Source organism: Centrocercus urophasianus, unplaced genomic scaffold (genome assembly GCF_019232065.1).
Source record: "Centrocercus urophasianus isolate 14NV4802_14NV808 unplaced genomic scaffold, USGS_Curo_1.0 seq_32, whole genome shotgun sequence".
NCBI lineage: Eukaryota > Metazoa > Chordata > Aves > Galliformes > Phasianidae > Centrocercus > Centrocercus urophasianus.
This window is the reverse complement of record NW_024884889.1, coordinates 1,220,794-1,248,241: the sequence shown is the minus strand read 5'-3', so window position 1 is coordinate 1,248,241 and position 27,448 is coordinate 1,220,794. Positions and strand designations below refer to the sequence as shown.

General features: G+C 48.8%; 1 protein-coding gene across 1 annotated transcript in view; it reads right to left on the bottom strand.

The window, feature by feature from the left end:
- MAML3 (mastermind like transcriptional coactivator 3) overlaps positions 1-27,448 on the bottom strand; it is a 197,875-nt gene that overhangs the window by 4,442 nt on the left and 165,985 nt on the right. Inside the window, exons 3-4 of the mRNA XM_042829697.1 lie at positions 4,176-4,418; positions 2,088-2,175 (exon numbers count right to left, since the gene is read on the bottom strand). Coding sequence (XP_042685631.1) covers positions 2,088-2,175; positions 4,176-4,418 — 331 coding nt within the window. The remainder of the gene's footprint in view (positions 1-2,087; positions 2,176-4,175; positions 4,419-27,448) is intronic.

The window sequence follows — 27,448 nt, the reverse complement described above, 5'->3', positions numbered from 1 at the left end:
GAGAACTGGACCGCGCTCGTGTCCCTTTGAGGGGTGGGGGAGCTATTGATTTTTGGGAAGCCAATACGCTGCTGTATTTACTATCTTTATTTAAAAACAATTACCGGAGCTCTGATTGTGCCACGGGTTCGCTGTGGTTTTGAGTCAATACCGCACCGAACGAAATAAAATCCTCGGCAGGCAGAGCTCCGGGAGCAAGATGCTCACAATTACTCCAGCTCAAATATCTCTAAATGCGAGAAAAAAAGTTGCTCTAAGAGCCATAAATTGTACAACAAAATCAGGATGCTCTTAAATCAGCCCCTACCTGATGTCTCTCGGCGGCAGACAACGTACCTAAATGTCTGTGGAGACCAGAGAATGGTAGGCCCTGCTATTTCTGTTGGCCACATTCCCATGAGAAATGGCTATGAACAACTGGAGTGTCGCTCCCATAGCGACACACGCGATGCAGCGAATGCCTGCATCTCTTTTTCCCTGCGGTGGGACAAGCTTCAGGAGGATGCTTGTAGCTGAGCTCTCCAACATATACATAAACAGAGCATCCAGTAGCCTGAAGAGAGTCCATCTGGACCTTACTTGCAGAGGGCAAATGTGTCAGCAGCTTTTACTTCATCCACGCTACCAATTACACTGTTTTTTTCAGTGACTGGCACTCGGGTCCCCTTGAGGCTTTTTTTAAAATGTAGGCCATCTCCTTCCTCCACGGTTGCAAGATACCTCTTCCGACAGCCGTTCCAGCCATTGCTGACGAGGACAGTAATGCTAAAAACCTGTAGTGCACCTCCTGCCATCTATGAACTGCAAACAGCAGCTGCAAACTTCCAAAGGAGTCAGCAGAACTGAGCGGCTCACTCCCTGCCTCTGGGAGCTGCTGCGCCTGGCGGGAGAGGCAGGGCTTCAGGCAAGCAGCAGTTAAAGGGGAGATGCAGCAGATTTGAAGATTTTGGGCCACCTTCTGGTCTCCGTCCCACATAACCCACTGCACTGGATTACAGTATTGTGACTAAACAGAAAAAAAAAAGGTGCAATATTTATATTTAAATCGGCTCATTTATGAAAATGAATTCCTCGCTCTGTCACATTAGCCTAAACTCTCTTTTGCATTTCTTTTAAATTATACATACGAAGGCAAGGTTTCAAAAAAGCATTGACACAGAAAAGACTTTACATATGCTTCTCAAATAATGCGTGAGAGTGCACACATACATTTTGATTTTGCAAACAAGTTATCGGGAAAGAATTCACTTCGTATAGAATTAATGCTGCCAAAATCGAGAACTGGAAGGCAATTAGAAAGAGCCACACTGCTGTCTGTCAGCAGAAGCTTTGGCTGTCTGCTCGCTTCCTGAGTACCAGAACTGCAGTGTGCTCGCCTGCCTCGTTTCTGTTGCAGTTTTGTGACACTATGGTGGATATGCAACACAAGGACATGCTGGTTCTATGTATATTCAGAATCCACGGCTAGTGAAGGCATTCGAGCTGATGAGCTGCACTAAAAAAGCTCAGAATGAACCTTTTTCCTAAACCAAAACGAGCACCCTCATATTCCCCAGTCATTAGTGAGCACACCGAAATGATCCCTGTTTTGTGAGCAGAAATCTCCATTTTCACCTCCGATATTTCACTATACTTCTCACACCTGACTCCTGTCAGACACTACTGCTGGTCCTTCCCCAGATGAAGATGACCTCTGTGAAATTCCCTGCTCATCAAATTAAATAAAGTAGGACATGAAGAAGAGTAAAACCAGGATACAGCGAGAGATGCTGGCTGGAAAAAAAAAAGAACGATGAGAGTGAAGGCAAACATGATGAATCCACTGAACCCAGGAAGCAAGCAGGCAAAACACATGTCAAATACAAAAAACAGCTTTGGCTGAGTGAAACAAAAGGAAACATGACCGAACATTCCAAGCTGGGCATTCCCCTTTAGTGAAGTCTATGGTACGTGCAAGTGCACAACAGCCCACCTTCCTATTCTGCCACACTGCTTAGCTCCTTGCATTCACAAAATGCAGATTTTCATACGCCTGCTCTGGAGGCGTATTTTGTCTCCACAACAGGAAAAAAGAATGTGACTTTTACCTTGGAACTGATTGACCTGTGGCACTGGATACGGGCTCCGCTGTTGCTGCAGATGCTGCCGAGGCAAATGTGACTGCTGCTGCAACTGCTGAAAATGAATGAGGGAAAGAAAGCCGAAGTGAAAAAGATGATTAATTAATTAGTGAGCTGGAAAGAGGCTGGTGACAAAAGTGCTGCAGCAGAACTGCAGCGTTCCTTATCTAGCAAGCTGTTTTGGAGAGACAAGTAGAGACATTTGAAGAATCCTCCTGAGAGTACTTGGGCTACTCAACAGACTCCTTCTGCTTCAGAAAGGAGTAAGCACTGAGGCTAACATCACCTCTCCTCACTTACAAGCACTTCATCTTGACCTCTAAGCAGCAAACTGAACTGTCCTCGGGCTGGATGGGAAGGGAGAGATCTGAGATACCTCTTCTCACCCAGCTCTGAGTGCGGCTGTATGCGCACACCCTTTCCCTCCCCCAGCTCTGACAAGACCTATATATACACAGGAATACATATACTATAATATATGTGTATATAAATGTATATATTTAACCATATATATAATTAATATATATATTCCTATACGTATAGTCCTTGTGCAAGACTGCAGCCCACCTCTGCACAACCAAAGCGCCCAGCTGCAAGGGACAATGCCTCCTAATCTGAGCCCTGTGTCCCAAGACCATTGCCTAGCCAGACCAGAAACAGCTACTAAGGCACATTTCCTCTTCCTCATGCTATCCGGGGAGCTGGCCATTGCAAAATGCCCCCGACCCTTAGTCCAGCCCATGCTGGTCCTCTGTGCTTTTTTTTTCGGTGAATACTCAGGCATCCAAAACAGAATCAAGGGTTGATTATAAAAACAGAGAGCATGTCTATCAGAGCTTCCAAGGCCCTGGATATACTTGACTGAGCAGTTACTACAGTGACACTTCTCGTTGCTTCTTCTGCACCGGTACAGATGCTTCGTCACAAACCAGGGCTGAGGAACAAAGGAAAGAGAATGGCAAAGACAGAAAGGAAGCAAATACTAATCCTGATGTTTATAAATGCACATTACGTATGATAAAAAAGATCGAGGGAACTTTATTAGGCACAAAGCACTCGCGAGCTAGGAGCTTACGGGCTGTGCCTTTTAGCCTTGCCTTCAGCATCCAAGTCAGTGACTGGCTCTTGGGTTTATACAAGTGAATTGGCCTGGTCCACGCAGAGGGAATACTACTGTGTCACTGCTCTGCACTTGTTCCCTCTGAAACCATTCATGCATCTTCATAGGATCACAGAATCACAGAATGGTTTGGGTTGGAAGGGCCCTATAAGATCATCTAGTTCCAATCCCCCTGCTACAGGCAGGGACACCTCCTTCTAGACCAGGTTGCTTATAGCCTCATTCAGCCTGACCTTGAACACCTCCAGGGAGGGGGCATCCACAGCCTCACTGGGCAACCTGTTCCAGTGTCTCGTCACTCTAAAAGAAAGACTTTCTTCCTAGCGTCTAGTCTAAATTTACCCTCTTCCATCAGTAACCACCAGTACTTCTGTGGTTATACGGCATGCACAAGTTCTAACTCAAAGTGGCACCCAGGTCTTAAACTGTATTTCCCCTAGCAAGAGAGACACTGCTGAGCTTAGACTCACCTATCAGAACATTTTCTAGGTGAAGCAGGGGACTGCAAGTTTAACTGAGGTGCGAGCTTGCAGTAACTGAACAGAGTGACTTTCTGCTGGCTTTTCTGTTGGGTTTCCTTGAAATTGCATCTGAATTAAACACGCATAAGACAAGACCATTTAGACCAGGTAACGTAATGTCTGTACTGCAAAAGTGTAGAGCTATGGGAATTGGTGTCAGGCTTGAATGTCACAGCTTCACACTGCCATTGCTGGGGTTGTGCCACTGCTCCCCCACTTCAGCCCGCAGTTCCCAACCTCTCCCTGAGGCTAGCATGACTGCTTGCAGTGTTTGTGTGATAAAACAGAGTAAAGAACTGATCTGGGAGATCAGAGAGAAAACTGCTGAAGGTGAAAGGAAGGGCTGTGCTGCACTGTCTGTAGCACTTTCCGTCTCACACCAGCTGCAGAACCTGAGACAAACAGACACCGTACCTGCTCTGCTAAGATCTGCTGCTGTTGCTGCCTCTGCTCTCTTAGGAACTGCTGCTTCTGCTGCTCCATCACGTGCAGCTGGGCTCTCTGCTCGATCAGCATCTGCTTCATGATGGCCGCTTGCGGCTGGCTGCCCAGGAAGGCCCCCCCTGAGCTCGTGCCTGTGACCACGCTGCTGGCTCCTGGTGGGACAGAGGGCTGCATAGGTGCTGTGCTCCGGGACAGTCCCACCTGGTGCTGCTCCTGTGTGGAGAGAGGGAGAAGGGCTCGTTACTGAGGGTGCTCTGCGTGTAGGGAAGCTAGGGCTCATTAACACTGAGCGCCGGGTCTGTGGGCGAGGGCTGGAGCTTGGAGAAAGCGGGAAAACTGGGCAAATGCTGGTGTCTTGTGGCCTCAATGTCTGCTGCAGGGACATGGGCAGGTTTCTCGCACCAGAACCTGAAGCTCCAGGCCCCCTCTGATAAGGCAGGAGCACTTCACGACTCATCAGTGGTAAGAAAAGAAAACTGGGTGTGAGGTTTATTTGCGCTCAAGATAAGCAATCTCTGAGCAATGGGCTCAGGAGCCAGCGTTTGAGGCGCACAGAGAAGAACACCGTGAGCCAGCAGCCCTCATTTCCACTGTACTGCACCAGAATCTCAGGATTTAACCACATCACACGTTTACCTGAGACTCCATCCCACCAGGACAAAGAGCTTGTAGCTGGAAGGATGCGGGCCACGTGATGCCACAGAAACCTATTCCTAACATCACCCTGCTCTCCCCCGCCATCAGACCCCATCTCCTCCGCACCTCCCCGCGGTGCTGCTGGAAGCGGCGAGTTGCCAGCAGGGGCCGCTGCCCGCCCGCTGCCACGGCTCGGCTCGGCTCGGCTCGGCGCGGCTGAGCACCGAGCGCCGAGGCCAGGCCAGGAGCGCTGCCGTGGCCCGCGCTCCCGTACCCAGGAGCTGCGAGCTGCCAGCAGCAGAGGTGGAGGGTTCCTCTTACCACGTAATGCCGTGGTGTGGGGCGAACTCGCCGGCAGGGAAAAGCAAACTCCTCTTCAGCCAGGAAACAAGAAGAAATCCAATTTGCTCACATCTCCACTTTACACAGAGCGTCCCTGAAGGGCTCTCTGCTGAAAGGCAGCTTCTCAGCGTTGAGCTTCTGTCTCTGTTGAACTCGTGCCCCGGTTTGACAGTTCCCCGCTGCTCCCTGCTCCCCGCTCCCTTCTCACACAGCACCTCACCGCCTGCTCCAACATCTCCTAGCTCAGGGACATGAGGTAAGGGCTCCATCCTGCCCCCCTGCCCTCCCCTCACCCCACTGAAGTCATCGAGCTGAAGATTGCATAACTGATGCACAGAGCTATCTTGTGTTACACTGGGAGACGGGCCAACCGCTTCCATTTATAGACAACAGCAATGCCACGCTGCCAAAGAACCTTTGCTGCAGCTACAACAAGGGAAAGGCGGAAAGGAAAACCAGGAGCCAGAAGGCTCGCTGTGCTGTAACATCAGCAGGAGCTGCCCCGAGCCCTTGGGGCCGCAGCCCGCTTCAACAGACTCACAGCAGAGCGGCCATCCCGGCTCTCACACACACAGAGGGCGCAGTGCCCCACGGCAGCAGCGTGCAGAGGGGCTCAGGGCCGTATTGCCTTAGGGCTGCAGAAGGCAGAGAGCTCTGCAAGACACCCCTGCAGCTGACAGCCCGCACAGCAGCTGGAGGAAATGTGAAGATTAGCACCAAGGTGTTACTTCCAGGGCTGTGTGTTCGGCCATTTCTAGGCGCAGGACTTTGCCTATTCGTAATGAAAACTTCCTGCTTCCAGCTTTAATAACAGATTTAAAGCCAGGCCTTTTTCATCAAGCCAGAACACCACTCCCCCCCCCCCGCCCGCTTTCCATCTTTTTTGGCCAAAGCTCTTCTCAAAACAGTGATGAAAGGCCCCGCTGACATCACCAGGAGCAGCGCAGGGCTGCGTATCCTGAAGCAGAAGCAGGAGCAGGGCAGCAGGGCCCCGCCAGCTCTTCCGCACGAGCACCTCTGCAGTGGGCGCTGCTGCACCAAGTGTGCAGATCATCCCAGATCATCCATCCTGACCCTGCTCTTTGCTCTCCTCTCTCTGGCAACTGGCACCGCTGCCTTGCTACCCTCCGAACACCCCCACCAGCCCCAGGGAAGCGACGCCTGTTGGCCCCTTCCTGCAGTATGACTCAGAGTGTGACTCAGGCTGCCGTGACTCCAGACGGATTTGTGGGGATGCACAGCAGCGAGGGGACAGCCCCGCTCCTTCCCCCGGGCCTGTGTCACTTGTGCGCCTGTGCGTGGGGGTGCCCTGCGTGGCAGTACATACGTATACACGAGGGTGGACTTCTGTGGGGACCCAGCTGCCTTGGCAGTGCCTGAGAGGGAGCTGCCCGCTGCTGGTCCTTGGTTAAGCACAAATCCCATGTTCTTCAAATGTATTTCTGGGGATCAGCTGGAGCGATGGATCCTTCTCAGGAGTTTGGGGTGATGCGTGTGTATGTACGGTTATGCGCATTTAACATCAGTGGAATTGAAAGCAATGGCAAAGTGAAGCAGTGGATGGAACCTGAGCTTGCTGTGCATTCTGCATGATGTGAACTAATGCAATCCTTCAATGCGCAAGCAGCAACAGAGCAAACAGAAGCCAGGAGGTGGCTTATCCCGCGTACTGCATTAGAGGAACGACACTAGAAAGATGTGTGCAATCAGATGTCTACGTTTTCAAGTCAGAGCACAAAAAGAAGAAACACAAATGATTTCAGGCAGAAAGTGCCTTCCAGTGAAGGACTTCAAGAGCTCAATCATTCAGCTTACCACAAAGAAAACAGAGATGCTTTGACCACGGCGTGTAAAAACACCTTCACGAGGGAACGAATCTTTTAAAGAGCCCTTTTATCCACTGAAGGCGGCAAAACCAGATACAAGGGCTGGAAGCCAAAGACGGATTCAAATCAGAAAGAAGAATCAAATTCTTAGGCCATGATTTCATTACCCAGCAGAAATGGCAAGTCTCTGCTGATTGATGCCTCCTAAGACAAAAGCCTTTCCGGGTAAACACAACGATGTAGTGCAACCTACAGGTCTGTGATGGACAAGGCACTGCTGACCTCACCTCCACGCACTCTGAGCTGCTGCTTGCTGGCAGCAAAAATGTTACTAGATTTCTGTACACAAGAAAACTTACTGCATACCCAGTGTTTCTGGAGTAACCTACAAACACGTTCCCGTATTCCCCCAGAAATACTTCTATTAAATTCCTGTACTGTTGTCACTTTCTGTGTCTGGCAGGGATCTTAATCCCTGTCTAAATCTGGCTGCCCAAGCGCAGCCACCTTCAGCAGATAGGTGCCATCTGACTGACTGAGGGAGTTACAAATCCATTCACTTCTGACTTTATTTGCCTCACATGAGCCAGCATGCAGGACGAAGGGACGGGCCAAACTGCTTTGTGACTGCACCCACCAGCAGACCGTGCAGGGCGGACCGCCTCACCCTCATCCTCTGTCATCCATCCCAGGGAGGGGCTACAAACCTCTCCTCTCCCTGGGTCCCCGGTTGCCATGGCCTTTCAAATAGTATCTGAGCGAACAAGATCACTCTGACGTTTGATGCCAGACCTCTGCATGCAGCCCATTTGTTTTCCTTTCACCTCCCTTTCCCTGCTCTCCCTCTCCTCCCCCCGTTTTCGATACGCTTTGCTCTTGCCGCAGAACAAACAGTATCTGCCAGACTATCACTTTGGTGTACGTGTTAGCTCATCAGAGGGACTAAGTTCTTTATTTCTAGCAACAAAGTACACAACAAAGGATCTGAAAATGAGCAAGTGTTTTCCTAACTCCGTTTAGGGGCTAAAGACTTCTGCAGGCCCTCAGCAGCGCCCACACGGCCACCACAGCCTGCAATCCTGCTTGGGAGTAGTGTCACCGTGTGTCCCTGCTGCCCCACATGGGCATGGAGCTCCCTCAGGAGCCAGTGCTCGTGGCTGTGGTTGGGAGCAATGCAGCGAAGGCTGCGCTGACCCCAAGGCCAGAGCCTGTTGGAAATGGCAGCACTAAAGGTTTTAGCTTTAATCAATGCCCGCTTCGAGTCCATCTGGAGCAGAAGGGAGGAGAGCTAATGCGAAACACAAGGATAATTATGGCTAGAGAGCCCTTGAGAAGGGGGAGAGAAGAAAAATGGAAGATGAAAGCAGGCAAACGGTTTAAACAAACAGTCACACAGGGCCAATGAAAAGGGGAAACAGAGGGAAAATGACACAATAAAAATAAATGCTGTAAGAGAATAGCACATACAGAGACTGAGAAAACACAGATATAAGGAAAAGATGCTCTAAAGAAGTTTTCAAGCAGCGAACGCTAAACCGCAACCCGGCTGTCCCTTCTGCTCCGATGTCCCCAGCCCACGTCACGTTATCACCTCGCACCCCACAGAGCTCGCTGGGTACAGAGGCATTTCACAGCCCAGCTCCAGCTCATGCCTGGCAGGAGCTGCCTGGTGGCTCTTCTAGATGCTTGCAGAGTTTGGTTGTTTTTGTTTTCCTCTTGGTGAAATTTTGCTCGTTCTCCCCTCAGCTGTTTTGTTTGAGGATAAACAAAGGTATTTTTTCACGCTTAAGGACATTTCTCAGATCCTTTCCTCTGTGCTGTGATAAATGAGATCTCTTTCATTTTTAGAAAAAACAAACTTGGCACTGGTGTTGATCCTCAGCAAGAAGCATGTAATTTGCCAAGCCCAAACGAATTCTGGCTGAGAAATAAACACACCGGGCCATATGCTCTCCTTCCCCTACACAGAAGGCAACTTACCTCAAAAACTGGTAAGAGGCTGCAGTTGCCCCATGTTGTTCTTCTGCCAAGGCAAAAAGAAATCCTCAGGAAAGTTCAGCGCAAAGGTTTGGGGCTCTCACAAAACAGCTGTGCCTGTGGGGAATCTCTCCTGCATCTTCCCCACCCTGTCGGTGACTCTCTGGCTTCTGCGTTGGCACAAATGGGGTCAGGGAGTGCATATGCTCACAGTACCGCTGCATTATCCTTATCAGTATTTCCTGGCACTGCTTCATTTGCAAGTGAACAACCCACACAGCCCAACTGTTCCTTTTGCACCCCCTCCCTGTCTCATTCACAGCGTGCCCACATGGCAGCAAGATCACATCCCGTAAGGGCCTCAATGAAGCAAGGACCCTTTTCAGTTCCCCCTTGCTTCGCTGAATCGCTATGGGAAATGCCACGTATGTAGGAAACGCAGAAACAGCCCACCAGCTTTCAGTGGATTTAAGCAGACGGCACGTGTGATGGCTAAAAGCACCAAAACAGACACACGGATACTTGTGATGACCTGTACAATTCGTGCATAAATTCCAGGATCGTCTCCTGTCAGACACCAACACAGAGAGCTGGAGGAACTCTCATCCCTGAATGCAGGTACTTGTCCATGCAGCTTACCTGCAGGTGGTATTTCGCTCTAAAATCGAGAACCCAAAGGTATCTGGCAAGACCAAAGGAAATGGTCTTCCACTGCTGCTGCCCAGCAAAGCCGTGCTGTCTTCGCAGTGGTTCCAAATAACTCACTGGAGCTGCCTGGGACGGCATGCCAGTCCTGGGATTTTATGAGCTACTTCTTTCAGCATCCTTGAACCAAGGCTGCCCATCACCCAGTTCCAGCACTGAAACCCCGCTCATTTTTCCTCCAGCTTGGACACAGCCTGTGTGCTTCCATTAACCACCCAGCCTTTGTTTTGACATCCAGTCTCACCAGCCCAAGTAAGAACTGACAAATAATTCCCATTGGGCAGTGTCTAGGCAGTCTTCAGCCATAACACGCTCTTCACTGCATGGTTCCTGCCTTCTCTCCAGGGTCTCCTTTATTTATACAGCTCAGGAAAACTCCACTCCAGAATTAATTTCTTTTGCAAGGCCTGACTCAGCTTGGCTTTAGGCAGTCCCCCAGACTTCTAGATCTCTAAGGAATGGCTTCCTTTACTGAGGAAGTCCTTATTCACTCCTCCTGAGGCCTTCTGAATATCCTTAATACCTCTTCTGAGACAATTACTTACTAAGCTTTAAACTTTTTTTTTTTTTTTTTAAACTTCCTGTACACCATGAATGCTTTTTCCCCTCCTCGATTCTGTCATGTTCCTAATGCTTACTCATGTTTGCCAGCCTAGCCAGCCCTCACCGGCGCAATCCCAGCTGCCTTTTTGCAGCCTTGGACTCGCTCCTCAAGCCTTGCCTTCTGCCATCGCTGAGAAGTCCCATCTCTGCTCAGGGCTGTGCTGACTTCTCCCATGAGAAACTCCACAAAGCAAAACAGTATCTCCCTCGCTCCCCTCTGCTTGCTCTCCCTTGCCTCCTGCCCAGCTCTCCCTCCCAACTGTGGCCCCACTGCTTGTCCCGATGACCTCGCTGTGTCCTGTTTTCTCATCTCCCCTAATCCCATCTGCTAACTCTTCCTTCAGATCTCTCCCTCTGCCTCCTTCCCCTCACCATATAAGCATGCTTCAAAAAAAATAATCTAAGCATTGCTTGACTCCAAGCGCCTCTCCAGCCTCTACCCTATCCCTCCTCTCACCGTCATCTCTAAGCCCACTGAATGTGCTGCCTACGACTTGATTTGGATTTAGCCTCCATCTCCAGCACAGATTCTTTTCCAAACAGGCTTTTGCTTCTTGCCTGTCACAGAAACCAGTATCACCGAGTCCCTAATAGCCTTTATCTTGTGGAGCTCGGTGCTATATTTCTCCACGGCTGCCTGTCAGCTCCTAGCACTGCTAACCCAACCCTACCTGATGTCTCCTCTCTCCCCAGTGCTTTCCCTTGCCTCCAGCACCTTTCGTTGCCCGCTCCACGTTACTTGTACTATCCAGCCACTGCTCAGCCCTGCACACTTCTGCAACCTCAGTCCTCTTCTCTCTTCTTCTCTCCTTGTCACACCTCTGAGCAAGCTCTCTGCGCAAGTCCAAGGACTCCCTCTATGCTGGCAGCTCCCAGGCCTTTTCCTATCTGTCCTAAATTCATACCTGCCTCTGGGATCACCTTGTGGGTACCCATCAGCTCGAAGCAGGCTCCAGTCCTCCATCGCTTGCCTGTGACTTGGCCCGTAACCCGGCTACGATCTTTGCCTCAGACTCTGTGCCAAGCCCCACAGCCAGGCTGGCATCCCCTCACACTGCGATGATCACAATCTCACTCTGCTTGCAGGCAGCTGGAGTGCTGCTGCCCAAAGCCACGTTCTTCACCTATTGTCCTGACCGTGCCATCTCTCCCTTTCCAGCCTGGTTACCTTTCCTTTCCAATTTCAGCCCCTTCCCTTGCTTTCAAACCCAAATGCAGAATATCCTGACTCACACACTGTCTCTTGTTCACCGCTGAGTGTTGAAGCCTACCCCATCATGACCAGCTCTTCTCTAGTTGTTACATTTTAGACACAAGCGTCTTCATGCTTTCCTCCCTGCTGGACTGCATTTCTAGGAGATTCTCCAGATCATGCAAATCTGCCCCTGACCTCTGGCCCCAGCGCAGTCAGATTTGTAGGAGTCTGTGGAAGTTCCTGTCTCCACGATGCCCAGCAGCAGCCTCTGCTGTTTCCTTGCGCTCCCTGGTGTCTTTGTCTCCCGCATTATCTCTTATCTCGCTCTTAGGTTGGAAGTGCTTGGGGGGAAGGAAATATATTTACATCCTGCGCTGCAGGGAGCCCCACACAATAGGGCTCCTGGGCTGTGACTCAGGGGTGCCACCCAGCACAGCAATTTACAAGTACAGCTTCACATCTGTGTGTGGCTAAGGACACCGCTTTATATTCTGTAGATGTGAAATTTCGCTGTTCACAATGTGCCCTTGCTCTACTTCTTCTCCTTGTAAAGGGTGCAATATTAGGATGAGATATTGTATGCTGAAAAAGTCAGGAAATGCTAAGCTACAGTTCCCACGGCAATTGTAACTCAGGCTCATATAGCAAGGCTCAAAGGTTATCACTGTACACAGCAACAGAGGATGCTGAACTCCTGCAAAGTGACCAAATTATCGCTGTGGCAGACACCAGGTCTTTGAACCTCTGGGCAGGTGGAGTCTTAAGACATTTACAGGGGTTTTAGCACTTCATTCTAGAAAGCTGAAGTCCATCAACTTACAAATAAAAGTCAAAATTATGTTGTATAGTGAGCAGCCAGTCCCAGCAGCAGCGGGTAACTCTCTCTGCAGAAACACAGCTAATGGCAACAAGAAATATTTCCATTACTTTATGAGCTCTGGTAGCTGTCAGCAGAGAGAGGAATCTGCCGATCAGAGAAATCTGGGAAGACATCAGTGTGTCAGAACAAGTGAAAAGACTTGACACAGAGGGCACATTTTTGTTGAGCAATTTGCATTAGCACTTCTGGACAAATCCTACATTTCACATGCAATTCACAAACCAACAGCAGCAGTGCTAATTGGTGCAGTTGCCACTCAAATGCGGTGCCTTGTTTGAGCCATCACTAACGTGAATGAAGACTACAGGCTTTTTTGAAAAAAATGCAGTAATTATTTTGCAGGCTTTGGGGTCCCCCTGCCCCCACTCTCATCCTTGTAATTTTATTATCAATATTCCTTAAAATAAAAAGGAACGGAAAGGCAAACCTCTGAAAAGATCAGCTGAAGTTATCAAAAAAAAACCTGTTTGCCAAATGATGATGCTCTTCATTGCTACAACGGTCGGCCCTCTTGCCACGCTGCATCTGACTGTGTCACAGGGTGCCACAGCCAAATGTTGATCTGTAAGGCCAGAAGTAAGTGGCAGAGTACTGTGCCACTCTCAAAGTTCCAGGCACCAAACCAAGGCTGTGCTCTGCACGTATCTCAAATGCTGATGGGGTGACAGAATCCCTCTGTTTTCTCTGAGGTGGTAATCGAAGTTATTTAACTTAAAACAGGGCAGATCTCTCATCCCTCATTCTTTATCTTTTGTAAAATCAAGCATCCTGAGAAAAGGAGAGCGCTTCCCGCTGCAGCTTTCTATTACCAGCTCTCTAAGTGCTCAGGCAGCTGCAGCTCAGCTGAAGGAAGGTTTGCCTGATTTTTCATAAAGTTGGACAGCTATTTTTATACCTTATTTCCTTTAGGCCCCCAGAGTGCAAAATCCAAGGAGCTAATGGCACATAGATTACTGGTGACCTCCTCTACTCCAGCATTCTTATATATTTTTTTGTAACGCACAGTGAGAAAGGGAGAAACCTGCAATTACAAATCTGTCAAGCCAGCTCTGATACCTTCATGTTCAAATGCCCTAGGAGAGAGTACCAAGGTACAATTGCTAGAGATGGAACAGAACCAAGCAAAATCCTATATAGATATACCTCTAGATCTAAATAAATCTAAATCTGGAAGACTGAATTCCTAGCGCAGTAATCAGGTTGTTTCTCCGCCGCATGTCACCCAGTAGAGTTCTGCTCCCCCAGCCCCGCTCCCAGCCCCAGGAAGGAGCAGAGGCGTGAAAGGACGCATCACCACAGCTACTTGGCACATCAGGAGCTCCTGTGTTCAGGATCTGGCCCAGACGGCTGATCCCTCAACCCCTTCTCAGATAAAAGCAAGCAGCGCCTACGTGAAGCCACGGGCTGTGCTTTCTGGTGGCAGAGCAAGGCTCCAATGTGCCAACACATGATATGGCTGTCAGCTGTGATTCTACAGAAAGTGCAGAAGATATCTTTTGGACCTCTTAATAGTTTTTTTTTCTGAGAAGTTGGCAGTTCCCCACCTGCTTGAGTGTAATTCATTGCAAAACATCAAACAGATGCATTCACTCCTTTGCAGACATATCATTACCTTGTGTGTTGTTCACATAATGCACATCTGTAGCACATTGGCAGTACACCTAGTTAATGTGTGGGAGACTCCTAGGTTCAAAGCCTCCAGTGTTTCTTTTGTTCTCTAATGAATCCTTCTTTTGTTTGGCTCCCCCTCCCCTTAGGTTGTAGCCGTAATTCTGTCATTAGCATCTTAAAACTCTTTTCCTCTAAAAACACCTACAACACTACAACAAGCAAGGAACATCCTAGGAAGCACTAATGAATCACGATTCTTACCTAAGACAAGTTTAACAGGTCTGGGTCATCACTGCCAGCAGCACTGTAGCTTGCTTAGCAAACTCAGTAATCAAATATGCCCCTAAAAGCCAGGAGAGGAGGGATGGCAGCTGGTAAGCTAGGTTTGCAAAGTTCAAACAAGAGACGCATTCATGGTCACTAAAAGTGTCACAATTTGGATGAGTCTCTGCAGACCTGAGCCTGCTTCTCACAAATTAAAGCATTTGTGCCCTTCCATGAAGGCACAGGGAAAATGCTGATCTGCTTCTTTTGCGTGGAAACATTTGGTTGAGTTTTCACCTGACTTCAATCTAATGATGCCAAACCTGATCTCCTAGACAGGACGCACGAGAACATGTAACCCTGAGGCACCTACTAATTCCCACTTGCGGTGCGTTCGGTGGGCTCATTCCAATTCTTTCCGAAGCTGCCAGACCTCTGCTCTGAGACAGCTTAGAGACTGCGAGAGAGCCAGGGTGTGATCTGGGGAATTTCCTCTGTGGGAAATGCAGAGCCAAAGCAGGAAGGCCACGCCACTGGCAGAAGTGTCAGGGCTCCCACGTACTGTGCGTCTTACACACTGTGGACATCTCTGGCAGCCTAGCTGCAGTGCTTACGTGTCCATGCACCGTTATCTGCGTGCCTCTGCACTCCAATAAGAGAGCTCAGCTTCACCAAGAAGCTTGTGATTCTCAGCCAGTACGGTGATACGTGTCTAACTTGGCCAAACACCTTCAATTTGTAAGAAAATCAGAAGATTTCAGCATTTCGTTTGTCACCACCAAAAAAGAAAGTTAAATAATTAAAAGAAAAAATCAAAACAGCTCCTTAACAGGCACAACATGTTACTAACGTGCATTGTTGTCCCATATTCATCAATTAGCATTATTATCTTTACTTAACTTTAAGTGGCATGTTTCCTCTGCTGGCTTCCTTCCAACTAATCTGTGACCGAGCTGAGGTAGCACGCTGCCTCAGTGCTTGTGATGAGACACTCCTCAAAAACACCAACGCACCACCACCTGAAAAATGATGGCATTTTTTGTGGCTTTTCAGTTACAAGCAAGGCAGAGCCCCAAGCCCTGAAGCTTGGCCTCTGACTGCTCCCATCTTCCTGCTCCTGCTCCCCACAGCAGCGTGGGCACCCCGCTGCACAGCGGCTGCAAGGGGCAGCAGCAGCGCAGGGCAGCACGTCCTGTAACCAGTGCCTTTCTGTAAACCAAGCAGCACCGCGCTCGCACAGATCAACACGCAGCTGCAGAAGAGGAAGGCCTGCTGCACTTCCAGCAGGTGCTCAGCAGAGGCGCGTTTGCTCACAAGAGGAAATGACCCAGGATTTATAACGGCAAAAGCAAGTACGCAAGCTGAAAGACTAATTAGCCTGTTCCCTCGCCTCAAAATATCTTCTTGTTGTCTGAAAATACATCTTATATCTTAGGTGAAATGAAGAGGAGCGGACAGACTGTTAATAACCACATTACAATAAAACCACCTCTAAAAATTCAGAAACCAAAGACATTCCTGTTCCCAAGGTTGTGCTCGAAAGCGATCCACTATTGTGGCTCTCATTAATATGTTTTCACCATGTTTCCCCCACACTAATCTTAGACAGCTTCAAAATTAATTTTTTCTTTCTCAAAGGCTGTGGCCGAGCTGGCTGGCGCAGGCAACAAGCTACTGTGTTTTCCTGAAGCCAAAAATGACTGCCTTACAGGACAAAAATCTTCACCCACCTCAGACTCAGTAGTCACAGCTCAGTGCAAAGTACAGAGCTGCAGTCTTAGCATCTTTTCCAGGGGAATGAAAGGAATATTAGTGCAAAGAGAGACCTAAAGCTATTTAAATTCCAAAACCAAACTTAATTGCTTAATTGAACAAGGTTACATCTCCTCAAGAATAAGTCAAGCTGTTCAGCAGTGGAAAAAACTCATGTTGACACTGCCCTTGTTTATTTGGCCGTGTGTCAGCCCAAGAGGGTATATTTAGCTTTTGTGTGCTTGCAGGACTGCATCTTGCAGCTCAACAGGAAATCTCTGGAGTCAAAGCTAAAGATATCACTGCACGCTCGGAAATTTACAGCCAGCTGTAAAAGTGGAGCTGTGGTGGTCGGAGTGCTCAACGGCCTTCTTTCAGACAAGCGAGGAGGCTGAATTAAGCACTCCACTGTGTTGAGAGCTGGGCAGGCAGGGTGCACCCGACGAGCTAAACATAGCAACAGGGGCGGTCTTCTCTTCCTCAGATAATGCTGTATTGATCCGTCCCGTTCCCATTCCCTAACTGGTTTGAGTGGCAGAGCTGGGGCATGCATACACGTGGAGCTGCTGAAGGAGCACAGGCACCTCCTCCTCCTCTGAAGCTTTAGGAGATGTTAGCAGTTATCAGACTCCTCTCAAAAAAGAGATGAATCATAGAAGAGAATAGAATACACATTCAACGCCGGTTTTCTTTTTTCGTTAAAAAAAGCCTTGATGGGGGCTTGTGGTGCCAGACCTAGGGAGCGTGAACACAGAGAGAATCCTCAGGATTTTCACAGCGCCCTCCCTGCTTCCGAGCATCTCCGTGGGCTTCACCTGAAGCTGGGTCACAGGGAAATACTCCATCAAGGGAAGAGTTGTAGGAGGTGACTTCTGAGATAGAGGTTTCACGGCCTTTAAAATAGGCCAAAATTCACCACCCTGCAAAGACACGGTGAGAGGCAAGGCCTCGGGGCAAGCTGCGGTCCCTGTGCTTGGTGGCATCACCCTGCACTGCATGCAGTGCTGTACTTTGTTAGCCCTGTGCCAAAGGATCAGGCCTGCCAATTTCAGCAAAGCAAGGCAGGAACACGACCCGAGGCCATTCTCTACCAAGAGAAAGAAGAGACAGGATGCAAAGCCAGCTCTTGTTTTCTGTTAATAAGCTCTTTCTTTCACTATCTTATCATTTTCTCTCAAGTAAGGCGAGCTGAGTGCGTTTATCTCAGCTTTGGGAAAGCTTCATACGGTCCAAGTAACACGAGTAACCCAAAGCACACTTCTCTTCGCTCAGCAACAGGAGAGCCACGTATGTTTATGAAACAGAATCAAAAGGGAGGAAATGTAAACAAGCGGTCCCCTCTTGGGCGAGCTCCTCCAGATACAAAGCGTTCTGTCAGCAGCTGCCGAAGGAAGTACCACGGCCCTTTGAGTCCTGCACGCTGATACCAAAAAAAGCAACTTGGTTTATCTAAGAAAGATTAACCTGTTTTCTTGTGAGCTGATGCCATTCTGTCTACAGCTGACTGGTTCCACAAGAAGCAGCTCATTTCTTCGCCTCCAAACAGGCCGTTCATGCAAGGAGAGGGCGTAGAGGTATGGATTTAGCCTTAACAAAGTGCACAGAACTTCTAGGAAGGCAATTAGTTATAAAGACAGGATTTGGTGGTCTGAAGCACTCACAATCCCGGTTGATTCTGGACAAATTACTGCCTTGCCTCAGTAGCCCCAGCCATATTTCACTGAGTGCTGACACCAACATGGCACACCAGGACCTGGTGAGCTGCAGCGACAACCACGTGCTCCAAGAATTTCCTCAAAAAAACAGAACCATCAGAATTGCGTTCACTTTCTGCAAGCATCCAAACAACCTAATGGGCAAAAATCTGATTCAGAACTAAGCAAGGAAGAAAAGGAACAAATTCACGTACTGTATTTAATTCTGGCTTCCTTTCTGCCATGCAGGAGAAGGCAGGCAGGCCAGCTGGCCAGCGAGGAGGGATTCGCTGCAGCCCAGGCAGCGCCCATTTCTCTGAACCCCGCCGTAAACCCTTCCCTCTTTCAGAGCTCAGTAAGACTGAGTGGCAGAGCCCCACGAATCTGTCACGGCTGTCGGGAGCTGACAGCTGTGCGCTCCCCCTTCGACAATCTGTTTCCTCTTTGTCAGGTGTAATTTGAGTGCTACACACCACCAGGCACACATTCAGCCCCTCATTACCAGCGCCTGTGTGAGGCTCGGTTGCCGCCGGAAGATTTAAGGACGATGCTGAGACGGGTGCTGCAGCGGGTTGTTGTCGGCTGCCAGCCGGCAGCTCTGCTCGCCGGAGGAGGCCTGGTGCCTCCGTTAGCACCGCCAGCTTACCGATGAGCTGGCCGCAGGAATCAAAGGCCAGCGGTAAAAGGGAGGCCTCTTTGCAGTGAAAAGCGTGGCAGATTTCTACTCTGGAGGCATTGGTCTCAAAGTGTGAATGTGTGCCAGGGTAAAAGGCTGCTCAGCAACCTTCTCTACTGGGACAGCTCTTTGTGTCGCTGACATCTCCATAGGGCACACCACAGTCCCCAAAAAGTGCTGTGCCCAGCTGCGACCTGGCTAGATTCAGCCCCTGCAGTCCACACAGGATGCAAAACTGCTGCTGGGATTGCACTGCCTACACTTTACCTCTCCGTGAAGTACACCGAGCTAAAAAGGCTCTTCTCGGATAATCCCAGCATTTCAGAGTGTAGTGCCAGGAGTGCTCTCCAAGGGCACTGTTCAGTGGAGCGTCACATACAACACAGAGCATGAGCAGCAGCATCACAGGAGGCAGAGATGCAGGCAATCACCCATTCTCTCAGCTGCACAGGATTGCTCCCTTGAGGACTTTTTAGCCCAACACAGAGGCATTACTGCAGTGAGAGAATCTCTGAGCACATCAGTGCTCCTTAACAAACAATGAAATGCCTAGAATGAGGAGGTGATCAAGAACTTTGTGATATATGCCCATTAGCAGACAGGTCCTTCTACAGAAAGCCTGCAGAGCCTTCTTGTTAAAAGCCAATTGGATGAGTAACATTTAAAAAAAAAAAGATATGTGTGTCACTTTTCACCAGCTGCCCCCTGGCTCAGTTCAGACAATTACAGCTTAACTACCAGGGTTAAGCTAAAGCCTTCTACGGTGTCAGGATTCGAGATGGGGAGGGACACTGCCAACTACTTCAGACATTGAAATATCATTTACGGGAAGGGAAAGCATTCCCTGTCAGCTCTTTCTTTTGTATCTGAAAGAAGTAAGACTACTCAGAAAGGTAAAAAGTGGTAGGTGTTTCCCACAGTGGCCTTTACCTGCAGTCTTTCATTTGCCAGCTGCTGTGAAGAGAAGCCTACTCTGGAGTAAAATGGCCTTGCCATTTGACAGCAGCAGGGGACCAGCTGCCTTCCCCACATGCCTGCTCCTGATGAGCTGGCTTCCAGCAGGGCCGCCTCCACGCCCAAGGACAGCACATCCCTGGACACAGACTGAACCCTTGAAATCAAATCCCTGCATGTGCAACAGCGTGCTCCCTTACTTACCAGGCTCACTTGTTGTGCTCTTTAAAGCTGCCATTTGGTACAAAGAGAGGAGAATTGCAAGCTCACCTTTAACCAAAGGCAGTTACTCTCAGATGTCTCTTAAAAACCTCCAGGGATGGGGGGACTCCACCACGTCCCTGGACAGCCTGTTGCAACGCTCAACTGCCCCCATGAAGAAATCAACCCTAATGTCCATTCTAAACCTCTCCAGCACAACATGAGACCATTAATAACATACGTGCACACTGGTCAGCTCCAGACTATTCTCTGGATCCCTAAAACTTTATGAGTATAGAAACTGGCTTAAAAAAATACAAGAGCTCAGACGTTCAGTCACCTGACTCCACGAATCAAAGACTTGAAACAAAAAACTACGGACAAAATTGCAAGATCCAATTCCTGCTATGTTTATACATGGCCAGAATCAGCAAGGGAGATCTTGCTGTTCAGTGACAAAGCATGGATGAAAATGTAAAGTAAGCCAGTGTAGAATGGTATTTAAACTGCATTTCTGGTGTTGCCAACTGGTGTCGTGCTGGTGAAGGTGAAAATGGGAAAAGAAACAAACGGTGAAGGAATGCTCACCTTTATCTGAAGACCTCGGTTTGCGGGAAAGACTCCACAGAGGAGGGATCTCCAGAAAGAGATCCTTCCCCAGTGCCAGTCAGCTGTTAGATGGGGTCTAGAAGGAACTGCCCTCAGCTGTGCTCCCACGGCTGACACAGTCCTTTCCTTGGGTGATCAATCAGTGGTTCAGGCCGTGACTCAACTGTTCCCATACACCAACATAACTAAATATTTACAATGATATTTAGTTGTGTTTATAAAAGAAAGATAGGATTTGTAGTTTGATTTACACTATTTCTTAAGATGCTTTTTAAAATGTTTAAGTAACTACCTGGAGCACTGCAAATCAGGAAACCCAGTACATAGCCCACCACCAGCTGCTGACTTACTACTGGATCCTGAGCATACGCGTCCACTGGGGTGACATTTCCACCGTGTTGAGATTCTCAGGACACGAATGTGCAAAGCACTGGTGCTTCTTTCCTGTGCACATCACCACACTTTCAGGGTGAAATTTCTCCATGGACACCTGCATGAAGACCGTGCCAAAAGCGATGGATGTGCATGTACGCTTTTAAAAAACAAGCTCTGGCTTACTGAAGGGAGAGTGTTTGTTTTTCCTTGGATTTCAGCAAAGGCTTCTTTCTAAGGGCACAGGGAACCACCCTTCTGCCAAAAGCAAACTGCCATGCACACAGTCTGTGGAAACCAAAGGACTCACACGGAAGAGCAGGGAGGACCTGCACCAAGCTCCAGGAGGAAAGTTTTCTTTCTTTTTTCTTGTGCTTCTCACTGTTACACAGCCCCTCTCCTCTAGACTGCAGTATGTGTAGCACAGCACTTGTTCTGAGCTAACGCCATCCACTCACACCTCCGCTGGTGAGGTTCACTTGGCAGCCTCCTGCCACGAACCACGTTCCAGATTTCTCAGGCCTATAAGGGATCCCAAGAACAACAATTCATGAAGAAACAGCATAGGTGAGGAATTCCCCTCTTTCCACTTCTGCAAAGAAAGGGAAAGGAAAGAGCGAGGAGGAACAAACTGACGCCCTCTGGGACAGCAAGGCCACAACAGCCTTCAATTCAAATCTTCTCCGGGACGTTTCTTTATACTGACTGCTCTCCACCCACTCTCAGCAGCTCCTTGTTTCAGCCCTCTCCTGTTCTGCATTGCTAACCTCCACAGGTGCATGAAGTGCTCCAGGATTGCCAGCTGCAACACACTTCCTACCGCTAAAGAAGAGCTGAACTGATTTCAAGGACACAACATGCAGTCACACACACAGGGCCCTCTCCTCTGCGCTATCTCTGCACTGACATCTTGTCCGCTGATCCAAACAAAATGTGTCCTGGACAAGTTAGACAGGGCAGAAGGCAGCAAATCTGTAGATTTTAAGCACTGGAGAGCTCAAGCAGAATGAAGTTGGCAAATGACCCAGGAATGCGTAACCAGCGCTGTCACATCTTCACCTTCACCAAAAAGACCTTGTACAAAACCTCCACTTACATCATTTCGTGTAGGTTTTTGAAGCACAGCATTTTTAAATCCATTGTACCAGCAGCTGACATAATTCTCCGTAGAAATGGATTTTCCCAGAAGAGGACATTTCAAAACTTGGGGTACCTGAGGGACAGGACAGCTCAAAGCCCTGCTTACACCCCACGGTGCCACTTCTGACATGCCAACTTTGGAAAAAAGCATCACTAATTACTTGTGTCTGTGCACATCTCTAAGCACAGGTTGGGTGCCGGGACTTTTCAGTCAGTACGTGGCTCAGGGACAAAGCCATGCAACGCTGCAGGCAGGTTGAGGCTACCAAAATGTGTAGCAGCCAGAGCAGTTACGAAGAATAAGGAACAACATTCATTTACAGATCCACATTCCTCCTGGTTTGATTTTATTTTCATCTGCAGTGCAATCTTCTATCTCAATCCTCCGAAACATGAAGTTATAACTTTATTTTGGGGGACAGTCTTCAAAATCATTTGATATCAAATGTTGTGCTCTTGAGTTCATTTCAACTACTGCTCCTTTGCTGTGCTAAAATAATGAATAATAAATAATGGTGGCAGCACCAGCAATAGCAGCAGCTGTGGCGAGACATCCAAAACCATCACACGATACAAAAGGAAACAAGTCATATCTATTTCTCTCTTTCTCTTGTAATTTCTCATCCTGTTTTTTACCATGGATTTTACTGCTGTTATTGTCCTCTGTATCTTTTCTCCTTTCTTTCTTTCCACCAAGGAATGGGAGATTCCTAAAAGGTATGTGGAATTCACAATGCCAGTCTTTTGCTCATTTTAGGTACTCACTGCTACTGGAATACATAAATTAAATCCTAACAGCCAGGCAAGTAGAAGATGCCCTCACCAACTTTTGCTCTTGTTTTTCTGTAGATCTTACTTCTTTCGAGCCCATCCTGGAGAGGGTTGTAAATTTCTACTCATCTAAATGTTATCCAGCATACTAACACCACCGGACACCAGTTTAGCTCGTTATTCTGCTCCCTATCACTTCTGATGTTGCTGAACTGAATGCCACAAGAAAAACAGTGCCTGAAGGATGAACGCACACAAGGCCACCCGATTCCTCCTTCAGCACCCCTAGCCTGCTGACAAGCTGCTTTTCCTCGGCTGCTCTTTAGGAAGGCAGGAAGGTAGCACACTGTGGCTGACTCATCCCATGCACTGCAGTACAACCGCGCAGCTCCAACCAAGCCACAAAAACCCTGCATATCACAGAATCACAGAACCACAGATTTGTAGGGGTTGGAAGGGACCTCCAGAGATCATCGAGTCCAACCCCCCTGCCAAAGCACAAATTTGCGGCCTGCAAAGGCAAGACTGGACACTTAATCAGCCTGAAAACACTGGTGAAAGAGAAAAGGAAAGCACAAGAAAGTTTCATCTGTCCGAGATCAGAGGCTGCTCCCGTCCTGAAACGCAGCCATCTATCTGTTTGCCACCTCTTCAAATTTGGCTTGAAAAGTGAGTTTAAAGAGAATGGCTCAGCAGGGGCTTTCAGCGACTGAAATGCTAAATTTGTGACTGTCGTACACGATGCAGCGACAGCTCACTGTGATCTATGCTCCGGGTTGATTACTGGATCTTTGTTCCCCAAACCAGCCACAGTAAGGAGCACTATAAAGGCTGCGAGCTCGAGTTGTAAAGGAAAATGGGTGATTTGCTTTGACCACCAAACGGCTGCCACTTGTGGCAATAAGAAGGCAAAACGCAATCTTGTTGGCTGGGGAAACTGTGACGTTATTTCTAAACTAGAGCTACGCAAAGTGCTTTCACAGGCAGGCACAACGTGCATGTAGCATTTAATTTAAATACCAGAACAGGGTTTTACCCTTTTGAGACTTCTTTTCCCTGTAGAATTACCATTTCAACTGCATTCATCACAACAGGTTCCTGTTTTCAGGGAAAAAATAATAGTTTTGCCAAACACTTGGGGAGCAGAGTGCTTATAAAACGTCAGACATCTTCCAACCTTCAGCAAAAATGTTTCATATTTTTCAAGAGGAGACACTAATTTCTATGGTACAAAACCTATGTTATCAATACTCAACATGAGCTTTTGTCCAGTGACTCTCCTATAGGCAACCTTCTGGCTCTGTTGATGGCTCACCATTTATCTTAACAGACCACTGTATATGAAACCAACCAAATAAAACACCCCTACACAAACTAAGCGGCAAGTGCGAACCATTTCTAGAAGGCCAACTCCAAAGTTTCTTTGCAAAAGTTGATTTGCGACAGAAGTGGAAATGCTCTGTAACAAGTCATGAGTGACACAAATTCTGGTTTTTGTAATGGTTACTACACAAATGCTTTCATTAAATTTCATTTAAAGTTACAAAAAACACCCAACAAAACAAAACAGCCAGGAATAAGGAAGAAGTCAGAAGAAAGCGTCGGTAATCGATGATCTGCTGAGAGACAATACTTGCACTATTAATGCTGAAGATCCTGTCGTCTGCCTCTAGACAGCTAACAAATTACTTCATGCAACCCGGTCGAGAACAAGAGCAAAAACTAAGGGAGTTCAAAGAGGGATTCCTTTGAAAGAGAAATTACTTGGGAACTGCCTATTTTACAACGTTAGTTGTCTGGAATTGAGTCACCGTATTGGTAACTCACCTTTGCGAGCCAATGAAAACATGTTTCAGTGCCCCTTGTTCTCCCATGAATTTCTCCCTACTGATGCGTTTGTGTCAAAGTAAAGCAAAATAATGCTCCCAAACTTGATTTTTTTAAACCATGGAGCTGGGGAACTTGTCCAAGGGCACCCTGTTTATCAGATGCCTGTTCATAAGAGAAGAAAGAAGGAAGGAACGAAGGAAGGAAGAAAAGAAAGAAAGAAAAAGGAAGAAAAATGTAGTGTGCTTGTGCGGCAGGAAGCAAAAAGCCAGTTGTTCAGGCTTGTAACATGACCAAACGTCAACTCACGCTCCATGAGCCCTCACCTGGACCAATCTAGTGGCAACTGTCCCTGGTGAGGGGATGTTTCTTAAATCCAAGTTTCTGCAGCAGCTGATGGGTGCGCAGGGCAGCAAGCTGCTGGGATCTGCCCGCATCATCGCACTCCAGGTGTGCAGCCCAGGGACGTGCTGCAGACTCCTCAAAGGCAGAGTGAGTCTGCAGCAGCGTGGGCTTCCTCCTGCCTGCAGCACAGGTCTGTACAAACCACCTGCATCCTTGTTTGCAGCCAGACTCTGCTTTCCACAGCTTAATGCCCACCTCCCTCCCTCCTAGCTTTCCACTGTGGGACATCCCAAATTGACAGGCATCTTTGGAACCAGCACAGAGGGGAGCACGCTCTCAGCTGCCACGAGCTACAATAGCCGGGGAGTGTTTGTCAGGGTGGCTGGTGGCAGACCTCTATATAACTGGAAGTGAATGGGATTTCTGTGCGTCTTTCATGCCATTGTGCAGAGCTGAAGTGCGGGACAATGAGAATGGAAACATTTTGCCTGTTGTTGACATCTAACTGCCTCCTGGAAGATACAGTCTCCACCAGACAGATGGCTAATTTCTTTACCCTAACCTCCTCCCACGGCACTCCAGCGTTAGTGCAATGGTCTGCCCCTGGAGTGCAACCCTAATTGCTGTCAAACGTTCACAGACAAAAGTGGTGCCTACATATCATTCATGCAAGTGTTGTTACCGGGCTGTGAATTAAACGGCAGAAGCCACTTGTCAATTGACTCCAACGTGAGCCGTTTTGCTCAGACACTGGCTCACATTTTAAAGGATCAAGGCTGACAATATTTATAGCAGGGCGGGTGGGGAGCACTGCCACGGGAAGATGCGGCATTTTCCTCCGGAGAACCCTTGGCCGCGCGGCCTCCGGCAGGCTGACAAAAGACGCGGGCTGCTCTCCCCCCGTTGCTGAGAAACCCTCCCACCAAAGAAAAACCTTCATTTTCCTTTGTCCTCACAGCCGAGCGGCAGTTTGCTGTGAAGCCAGTGCCGAGCACAGAGCTCCTCATTTGTCTTGTTCACACACGAGACACATTTTGGAACCGACTAACTTCTTGCTTCCTGGAGACGCCGCTGCCATTGAACAGACAGGTAATACTAATGGCCAGACGGTGACAGTCAGCCACCGGTAGGCTGATTGGATGCACATTCATCTTCAAATTATGTCGTGTGACAGCACAGGCTGCTGAACACCATTTTAACATGCAGAGTAACTCCTCAGGAGGCTCTTCATTATGCATTCAGCGGGCTATTTTCAGACTAAACAGCATGTCAGTGGCTGTGTTTATCCCTTTCCACCTGGGCAGAGGAAACAGTTCCATGTCCCCCCAGAGAATTAATACATATTACAACCCACACGTCGATTCTCCTCAACCGACAAGGCCAGCCAGACGCATTACACCTTCCCAGAAAATATCCAAGTCCCGACAGTGAGGGATGGCCGGGGGACAAAACGTGTTCGAGCAGCAACCCTCAGCTCCACGTGCCCAAACCTCCACGGGCGTGAACAAGCAAGCAGACCTGCAGGACAGCAAACAGCACGCTTCCGGCCCACGAATGGCATCCCGAGGCCTCGTGCTGGGCCCCCCGCAGCCGCTGGATGAAGCGCATCTGCAGCAGTCTGGGAGCTGCGGCCGCTCGCGGGCGACGTACGGCACGGGGCAGGCAGCAGCTGCGCGGAGGCCCAGGGGGGCCTTCCTTCTCCTCCTGTCTCTTTCCCAGCGTGATTTACTTCCCCTTGCTGAGAATATTTCATCTCCTGCTCTTTTACAAATTCGGCTGCTGGCTTCCTGGGAATGGAGTCGTGCCCGTAACTCCACAGCAGCGACTGAAGCGTGTAAAAACTGGTATTATTCCTCTCCTTCCTTTAACCCACCCAGACCCAATGCTAGTTAAACTCTACTAACTAAATGCAGAGGCATGACCTGTCGTTCTGGAGGTCCCTCAGCAGAAAGCCTGGAGAACCTCTAGGAGGGGATCCCTGCGGTCAGCCTCACCCCACACTCACCCAGCACGGGATGCTGCCCCCCCCACCCCACCGCTCCCACACAAGGTGGTCATTGCTGGGCAGCAAGGGAAAGGTCTATGTGCTCAGCGAGGGCCAGTGGTGTTCACCAGGTCAGAACTCCCCTCACTGCGTGCAAAACGCACACCGAATCTGAAATGAAAGTCTCTTGATTAAAATCGACATTTCTCTGGTGCCTGCCCAGCTGATTAGAAGTAACAGCTGTGAAGCCGGCAGTGAAGAGGCCCGATCTCCCAGAAGCTGCAAAAGCACTTTATATCCTGCTTCATTACTGACTTAACAGCCGCAGGAAAAGATTTAGAGCCAAGCCCCTGCAGCCAGCGAGGGCTGACCTACTCGGCAGCACCTGCGATGCCAGCTGCTCGCATGGGGCAGGGCTGTACCAGCAGCCCGAGCTGGGGGGCACCTGCCAAGGAGGGAGGTGCGGCAAGCGGCTGCTCCAGGTGGAGCAGTGCTTTCTAACAATGACAGCAGAGCTTGTCCAGGGTGGCTTTCTGTGGCAGAGGGATATTGAATTCATTACACAGCAGGGAAAAACTGAGAGGTTAATAAAAAATGGCAGCAGGTGCATCTAATAAGATTACAAGGTCCCCCCGGGATGTACTCGAAGGGCGGTTCCACTGTGTATTTTGAATCACGCTGCACTGTTGAAATCAACAGGATTCTAGTTGCAAAAGGCTAGCTAATTGGGAATTCGTGATTATTCAGGTATAAGATATAACATGGCCAGAGATGTGCTGAAATACAATCCGCTTGATCTAAGCGAGGAAGCACAAAGTGAATGCACCTCGTGAGCACAAATGCGTGAGACCAGAGTGTGGAAGTACACCTTACAGAGAT